This window comes from Pelmatolapia mariae, linkage group LG13, assembly GCF_036321145.2.
Source record: "Pelmatolapia mariae isolate MD_Pm_ZW linkage group LG13, Pm_UMD_F_2, whole genome shotgun sequence".
Classification (NCBI taxonomy): Eukaryota; Metazoa; Chordata; class Actinopteri; order Cichliformes; family Cichlidae; genus Pelmatolapia; species Pelmatolapia mariae.
In genome coordinates this window covers 8,202,193-8,211,056 of record NC_086238.1, presented here as the reverse complement: position 1 = coordinate 8,211,056, position 8,864 = coordinate 8,202,193, and the positions used below count along the sequence as shown (strand labels likewise).

The 8,864-nt window shown below is 38.0% G+C and overlaps 2 protein-coding genes across 2 annotated transcripts; both read right to left on the bottom strand.

Moving 5' to 3' along the window:
- Positions 1-629: 629 nt before the first annotated feature.
- On the bottom strand, positions 630-3,129 carry LOC134639908 (glutathione S-transferase omega-1-like). Its single transcript, XM_063491424.1, has 6 exons — positions 3,015-3,129; positions 2,464-2,572; positions 2,111-2,333; positions 1,829-1,930; positions 1,611-1,717; positions 630-894 (listed from the first exon to the last, which is right to left on the bottom strand). Exons 1-6 carry the CDS (start codon positions 3,040-3,042, stop codon positions 744-746), a joined length of 720 nt encoding a protein of 239 aa, XP_063347494.1. The 5' UTR covers positions 3,043-3,129; the 3' UTR covers positions 630-743.
- A 2,892-nt stretch (positions 3,130-6,021) lies between these two features.
- On the bottom strand, positions 6,022-8,821 carry LOC134639870 (glutathione S-transferase omega-1-like). Its single transcript, XM_063491374.1, has 6 exons — positions 8,698-8,821; positions 8,108-8,216; positions 7,798-8,020; positions 7,608-7,709; positions 7,410-7,516; positions 6,022-6,379 (listed from the first exon to the last, which is right to left on the bottom strand). The coding sequence occupies exons 1-6, from the start codon at positions 8,723-8,725 to the stop codon at positions 6,229-6,231; spliced, it is 720 nt and encodes a 239-aa protein (XP_063347444.1). The 5' UTR covers positions 8,726-8,821; the 3' UTR covers positions 6,022-6,228.
- Positions 8,822-8,864: the final 43 nt, after the last annotated feature.

Sequence of the window (8,864 nt, the reverse complement as noted above, 5' to 3'; positions counted from 1 at the left end):
CTCCACCTAGTGGTCATAATGTTATCAACTAAAGTACAGTAATCTCCCATAGATCTCCCATGTATAATAGTTATCTCAGCTGTGTCTGATATGTAAACTTGTAATTGTTTTATTGTAGCTGCTTTCTTTTAACCTTTTCTTGAGAATACAGCTGATCAGACGCTGAGGGAAAATCCTCAACATTTCAGTGGAGATGACAGCAATACAGACACTTTGACACAGGTGTCCCTCAGCTCCTCAAAGAAGCAGAAACAAGTAATCTGCATGTAGGATGACACATTTTAGCAGGAAATTTTCGCATAAAAAACCTCTTATATTATATGGAGCCACACAGGAATCTTTAACAAGACAGTGCACTGTCTGCTTTGTATAGCTGTGTTTTATGTATCATTGTTACTGTTGCAGATCTGATGGCAGCTATTAAAGATTGTAGTGCTGTATGTATCTTTGACTGCTTGTTTGAGCTTGCTTTCATCATTTTGCTTGTGATGTTTTTTAATGTGTTGATGTCAAAGTTTTGGACAGGGAGATCTAGGTTATTAAAGGGGACCATGAATGGGAAACTGTATTGTTTTTATGTGTCTTAAAGCACAACTAGAAAAATCAGAATGAAGACACTTATTTCATGGACAAATTTTTTATTGAAAACTCAGTCACTATCGCTCTTCACAATAACATAGAAGTAACACAGTAACATTAAAGGAAGGCTGAAGGTTTTGTTTGATACTCTCATCAATAACTTCCTACAGGCCGTAGTCAAAGTCTGGGTTTCCATCAAGGAAGGTCTTGAAGAAGGCCTTGTGGGCGTCTGGGCTGAACATGAGGGCTTTGACAGCCGAGTCCTGCAGCATGAGTTCTGTCCACTTCTTCAGCTCAGGTGTGCCATCCAGAAACCTAATAAGACAAAGGGAAGAGCCATTTAAATATAAGTAAATTTGAACACTCATTTGTTTGCAAGAGTTTCAGTAACTGAGTGAAATGTAAATACTTCAGCACACAGGTAATAAATATAGCTATATACAGATAGTCAGTGTTACAAGGGAGGAAAAACAGGATTTTGATGTTAAACTGTTACTTTACATTAATGAATTTTTGAAAGTATTAGAATTTCCTTCATACATTAGACCTTAAATTACTTTTTATTTTAATTTAAGTAAAAAACAGCCAAATTGCCAAACTGGGAATCTGAAAAATCTTTCTGAGGCTGTAAAAAACACATCTCTTTTCCACTACTGTGGAATCAGCTCTACCTTTTTGCCTTGAAAATCAGTCTACATTTCCACAGTCTTGAGAACCAAAGATAATTTATGTAGCAAACATTTATGTAGATTATGTAGAAAGCAGCAGACAGAATCTGCAGGCTGCTTCTGTGATTGCTGTGTCTTGCATTAGCATCTGCTAAAGCCAGTAAGTACAGTGATCCCAACGTTGGACAGTTATTTTTTGCCACAAGCCCCAGTTTTCTGAGGTGAAAATGGTTGAAGCCTGATCTAGATTGGGCACTGGCACGTCTTCAGTTGAGTTAAGGGCCATACAAAAGAGTTAAACTTTCAGTGTTTGTCTGTAAGAAACAGCAACATTTGGAAAAGCTACTATAAATTCTAACTTACTGTTTGAACTGATACGCCTCCGCCCTCTCAAACCATGGCCACATCATGTAGTCGATCATTGTTATAGAATCACCACCAAAGAACTTGGTCTTCTTGTTAACGAGGTACTAAAAATTAAATGTTATATTCATTAGAGTTGTATTTAACACTCTGAAATAACCAGGCACAGTAATGAAAGATAATCATCCGAATACTTAATACTCAAAGGTGTGGCCTACCGCATTTAATTTGGCAAACTTTTCTTTCAGATCAGCTTCCAGTCCGGAGACATCCTCTCCATTTTTTCTACCTGTTGGGATCTTGTAGAAGTACGGTATCACCTGTAGAAAACAGCGATGTTAACATTTCTTGATGCATGCTCAATCATTCAGGTAAGTAAATCTCCAAAAGTTGAAGCTGTTCATCTGGACATAGCGTAGATGGAGATGTCAACATTATTATTTGGTGATGGTTGATAAACCCCCCCAAAGCGTTTATACACAAGTCTTTGTGTGACTTACTTTGGAAAAGTGCTCCAGCATCATCTTTTGCTGAGCTTTAGCAAATGGAGAGGAGGGAAACAGCTTCTTTTCAGGGTAAACTTCATCCAGGTATTCACAGGTGATGGCTGACTCGTATATCACCTCACCAGCAGGTGTCTCCAGTGTTGGGACAAGACCTAATGGATTCTTTTTAAGGTACCACTCTGGTTTTTCTTTCAGGTGGATGTTTATGGTTTCGTATCTGAAACAAACAAACAACAACAACAAAAAAAAGAAGGTTATGTGTGCATGTTGAAGTAGATATCTGATAGATTGAAGTACTATCATGATTTTTCATTTGTACAGTAAACCAGAATAAAGAGTAGCCTTACTTGATTCCTTTGGCTTTGAGCACAAGTCTGGCCCTCTGGGCAAAAGGGCAGAACCTCATGCTGTAAACCCTGATGTAGTCTTTTGGGACTGGGCCAGGGGCAGCGCTACCTGAGGGACATGAAAAAGATTTATCCATTAAAAAAAAGCAACAAAGAGAGCAGGTGGCGGTATTTAAATGTATGCATTGTGCTTCCCATTGAAAATTAAAGTCCACCAGAAGAGCAATGCATTAAAATTACTTACAGAATTTACATAAATCACAGGTCAGTAGCGGAGTGTGTAAAATTGTTTGTTTTCAGAGAAGCCACATAAGTCAATGTTTATTAACGTTCAGTTTAGTATTTAGATGTTAATGAAGCAATAATTACAAGGACCATTTGCAGTTACCTGCTTTAAAATCGGATAGGTTACTTAGGTTTAAAGAATGACTTTGTAAAAATGTTGTTCTCGGTATAATAACTCTTCACCATGCGAGCAGAAGGAAACAGCTTTTTGCATTTGAGCTTTATAAGCAGCCTTCAGTTCCTCGAGTAATATTTTAGAGTCTTACCTTTAGCGAGACACTTTTCAGCAGACATGTTGGCACTTGAAGTAATGTGTGAATCAAAGGGCTTGAAACGGACCGAGCTCAGAGTGGTGTCAGTGAACAGTGCTGCTCAACTTTTCATTTATACACTTGTGGGCGTGTCCAATCAGGCTGCCATGTTATTCTTGGAGATAAGAGGCGTTTTCCTGGAAACCAGTCGTAACCAGTTCTAACAAACAATGCTTATTCGTTTTTTTCCTAACTGTACTGTCACGAACTTTATATTTTGTGTTAACTTAGACTCTGAGATGTTGCTCTTGAATTATTGACAGTTGCCTGAGCCTTATACGGTTTAATCTTGAGGTGAATTTGCTGCAACAATTCCTCGTGGTCACAGTTGTTGATGATCAGTGAATCGATTGCTTTTGATTAGCAGCACTGGCTGCTACTTACCGACATATATCTTAATTCTTGTGGAGGTGGTAAGGCTGTAGATGCTTAATTCTTTCACTCGAATGTAGCTTATTATCATTACCATGTTGGTTTTTGTCGGTGTAATTTTTATACCCCTTTTTAATATATTTTAGGTCATTTCCTGCAGTACAAAATGTTTGCAAAACTAAATCTTGTGTAACACATGTGGGAAAAACGTGTCTCGTGAACCTCCTGAACTTGGAAATGAAGTGTGTTTGTACTGGCTAAGATAACAATCTTCGAAGGAATTCCTTGAGTAATCTATTTGAACGCAGGACTTTAAATCTCGCGAGTATTTCTATTTATTTATTTTACATTTGATTTAAAAAAAATGGTAAGTGAAGCTGCTCAGTAGCCTACTTTCTAAGAAGCATTTCTCATCATATCTCTTATCAATTTGCAGTAAAGACAAACCGCATCAACTGTCTCCTATCTTCGGAGCATCCACTGTGAGAGGCGGTACCCGCCTGATTCAGGCACATAAAAGTCACTATTTATATGATAAATTGGACTTGTGTTAATAGTTGACTAGCTGGGCTACTTTTACCTTTAAAACCGCCAGGATAGGCGTTTGTGTAACGCATATTCACAGTGACTTTGCAGATACTCCACTCCCCGTTTTTGTTTTGTTTTTACATAACCCAGAAAAAAGTAAGACTAGTTGTGACTTTGCGAGATTACCGCCCCCTTTGTCTCCTTCTGATATTGTTGCTGTTAGACATGTTTTCACAGAAATGTTGCTCTCTTTATTCTCAGAAGCCAATACTGGAAGCCATTTCTAAATCCTGGCTTTTACTGAGTCGCAGTGAATAAAGGTTGTGATGACAAATGATGGATCTCCTGCAGGTTAACATGTCAGCATCTTTTGCTTTCTCAGACAGCTATTTGGAATCAACTCAAGATCTTTTGATCTGCTTATTTTGTCATGTATTAAAGAGGTTACAGGTTTCACCTGCCACAAAACTGCCTCTCAGCAAATGTAATAAAGATACTAATGGCTGTAATTTCTTTAGTTAAAGCAATGTGTTTGTTAAACCCCTTTAATTAAAGCTGAAAGTCTTCCTTTTCAATCACATCTTGACTTTTTAGAATTTAAAATCTACTGTTTTTGTGTAAAGAGGCAAGACTACAAAAAAGTGTCATTATCCAAAAACTGATTGGCTCATTTATACGTAAATACTTTTTCAAAGAGTCCAGGTGATTTACATCTCTTACCACAGTGGAGGGAATTGTTATTTGATTCCCTGCTGAATTTGTAAGTTGAAATTTATAAGTTGGACAAATATCAAACAAAGAAGGACCCAGCAGAAACATCTGTCTGTAATCTTCACTCAGTGAAAGGGAAATCAGTTTATAACTTTTATGTAATGTGGGTTTTTTTTGTTTTTGTATTTTTGGTTGATATTCTGTCTCTCACCCAATAAAATGAAACTACCATAAAAATTAGAGACTGCTCTTTTTGTTGTAAATGAGCGAACATACAAATTTATCAGGAGATCAAATCATTATTTCACCCAATGTATATTTTTGTCTGGAACCTTTGGTTAAGTGGACTGCTTTAGCTTTCAGACACAGAGCAAAAAGTTTTAATAAATGGAGAATTGCAGAAGGTCTTCATCAAAAACGGGAATCTCTCTTTGATGATATACAGGTGCAAGTTTTTGACCATTGGGATCTGACTTTTGTCCTTTTGTTTCACCGGATGTTTCCCATTTTAAATCTCATGTGAGTCTGTTTCCTTTACTCTCTCCACTACTGACCGAGTGTCAGCCCAGAGGGACTATTTCTGCTGGTTCCTTTTGTGGTTTTCGACTAAATGCCGTCCCTTTTTGAAATATGATTAATTCATAGACGATTATTCAAACTGTAATGTTTGAATAGTTACTCTTACACAGCGCATTGGATTTTAAGTGCAAAGCTTTGTGTGCACCTTCAACAACAACAGCCACACCTGTGCACACATGTACTGACTAACTCTGTCCTCCTTTGTTGACCCGCAGCACCTGCAGCTCCACTGCAATCCAGGAATCCTGGTCATAAATAAGCACACAGTTTTCACTATACATAGTTTTCATTGCATTTTTCTTGAGAAATTAAAAGTTCAAACAATGTCTTTTTTTCCTTGCAAATATATAAACAAAAATAATACAGACCAACGTGAATCAGCACTGTTAAAAGCCTGAGCTACACTCGTGTCAGTTACATAACACAGGCTGACTACCTAAGTGCTCCACCTAGTGGTGGCAGATTTTAATCACCAAAACTACACTGTTCATAGAGTAATTACTGAAGAGTGGTCGCACATTTTAGATGGGACTGATCTCTACATTTTAAAACATTTCAGAAGGCCATTTTAGAGAAATATCTAATACCAATCCACCCTAGAGCCTTTGTCATAACAGTGTACGGTTAAGCACCAAATATTTATGCCAGTAAGGCTCCTTCACTTTGTCTGATATTTTTGTTGTACTGCTTTGGTGGAGCTCCAGTTTATCAAATGACCACACCCTGTGGCCTGGAGAAAAGCATGAAATTGTGATTTTAAAAAAAACAAAACAAAACAAAAAAACCCCCCAAAACACCCCCACCAAAAAAACAAAGAAGGATGGTCATTTCATGGATATTTAATTGAAAAATTATTCACATTTGTTCTTCAGATGTTTCCCTTTACACGTGCCACATCAGTATTTTGATACAGACCTGACTCATCGGAGATATAAAGGGACGGTTAAGGGTTTTGTTCAGTGGTCCCACTGCTAATTTTCTACAGTCCATAGTCATAGTCAGGTTTCCCATCAACGTAGCTCTTGTAGAAGGCCTTGTGGGCATCTGTGCTGTACATGGTGGCTTTAACAGCTGGATCCTCCAACATGCGCTCTGTCCACTTCTTCAGCTCAGGTGTACCATCCAGACAGCTAGAAGACAAAGGAAGTAATTTAAAGAAATCTGAAAGACAGAACATGAATACACAGATAAATGAAAACGTTAGGCAAATGAGACGTTCTGTTTCAGTAATATAAATATTCAGTTTTATTTAAATAGCACCAAATCACAACAGCAATTGCATCAAGGCGCTTTATATTGTAAGGTAAAGACCCTACAATAATACAATAAAACAATAAGAGTAGGTTCCATTAATAAAGATGAACGGAGATTTAATTTTACTTAAAAAACACGGGCTGAAGCTGTTGAACTCAAACTCAGTGACTCAAATGCTGTTGCGAACTTGCTATGTGAACAAGGCAGCACTCAATGTAAGCGCACTCGTCAACTCGTAACTATTATCAAGTGAGATTAATGCATCAGCGAAGTGTGCTAAGCACAAAGTTAGAGTTTTCACTGTCAAGGAGCCCACGCTTCTTTTACCTTATTTGATCAATGATTGCAAATTATGCTGAACACCATCAACATCTGTAAAATTCACTTTGCACTTTCAATTTTAAAGAGGCAAAATAAATATAACTTAGGAGTTCTTAAGATCTGCCTTTCCCTGCAGCATTGCTTTATGGATCTCTATCAGCTGTTCCTCTGATAATGTCTATGACTAAAAGGATGCCGTATTCGATTGATCCACATTGTGTGGTGACACAGCGAAATTATGTCATATGTCCCCCTTTGTGCATTGAGCGCAATGCAGAAAATCTGGCTTTAATCCAACCCAGGCATGTAGTGTCTCACTGGGTTCTCAAGTTTTGACAAGCCAGCAAACACAAAGAAAGCCTGGAAGTATACCACTTGCTTCATAGCATACCCTTCTGATCTCACAAAAGGAACAACGACAAATAAGACTGATCAATGTGCTCCGTCACTGTGGGAATCCCTCTTCTTTCTCTTGTCTAAATCTTTGTATAGTTAGGTTCCCCTCAGATGACCTCAAATTTCAAATTATTGTATGAGTTAACCATTCATTTTAAACACCCTTCAAACTTAAAGACTGCTACTTACTGTTGCAACTCAAAGGTCTCCAGCCTCTCAAACCAAGGCCACATCATGTAGTCAATCATTGTTATAGAATCACCACCAAAGAACTTGGTCTTCTTGTTAACAAGGACCTATGATTGAACATGTTTGCCTTTACAAGCTGTAATATTACATTTGGAGTTAATGTATAAAGAAACTAGGGGACTCAAATACGTTACCTACCTCATTTAATTTGGCTAATTTTTCTTTCAGTTCAGTTTCCAGTCCAGAGACATCCTCTCCATTTCTTCTACCCATTGGGATCTTGTAGAAGTATGGTGTCACCTGTAGAAAATAGTGACATTACAATTATTTGGTGATGCTTGAAAAACCAAACCCTTAACATTTTTATTAAAGTTTTCATGCAACATACTTTGGAAAAATGCTCCAGCATCATCTTTTGCTGAGCTTTAGCAAAGGGAGAGGAGGGAAGCAGCTTCTTTTCAGGGTAAACTTCATCCAGGTATTCACAGGTGATGGGTGACTCGTATATCACCTCACCAGCAGGTGTCTCAAGCGTTGGGACAAGACCAAGAGGATTCTTCTTAAGAAACCAGTCTGGTTTGTCTTTCAGGTGGATGTTGACGGTGTCATATCTGAAACAGAAAAGTACCTATGTTATTTTCAGTGAGTTACGGAAGAGATTTGTAAAAAAAAGAGATTGTAATAAAATGCATGTTTACGTAATTCCTTTGGCATTCAACACTAATCTGGTCCTCTGGGCAAAAGGGCAAAACCTCATGCTGTACAGTCTAATGTGCCCTTTGGACACTGGACCAGGTGCGGCACTACCTGAGGGGAAAGAAGAAAAGCTTAAAAACTAAAATAAAAAATACTGAGGTGGAAAGACTTCTGAGGGTCATTCATCAAGTTATTTTTTGATTTCATTAACCACTCCGGGAAGAAACTGTCAAGTATTACTGCTTTAAGTTTGGGCTATTTTTCTGTTATTTCTGCACAGTTATTTGTCACTAGGTTAAACCTAGGACACAGCAAATATATGTTTTAGGATTTCGTCATAGCTGAGACAGAAAATGTGATGCAGTTGTAAACTGGCAGCTGTATGCTCTTAATTTAGTCTTTATTTCACAACACGTTTGATAACACATACTGAAAATGAACCCATTAAATGGGCTGTTTGCAACTATCTGCGTTTAGCTTTAGTGTTGTATCCCGTTACTTCCTAAATTCTCCCCACTAATCAGTTCAGGGCAGAGGAAAATTCATCAATAGAAAGCCTCCAGTTTTAGCCGAGTAACAGCGTAGGTCTTACCATTAGCGAAACATTTTTCAGTGGACATGTTGGCACTTGAAGTGGTAGACGAAGAGCCGAAACGGTGACCGACTGCAACTGACCGAGGAAGAAAGTCAGAGAGCAAGCAATATGGCTGATTATTAATTTTATACACTATTTCCGTGGTGGGCGTGTCAAACAGCGCC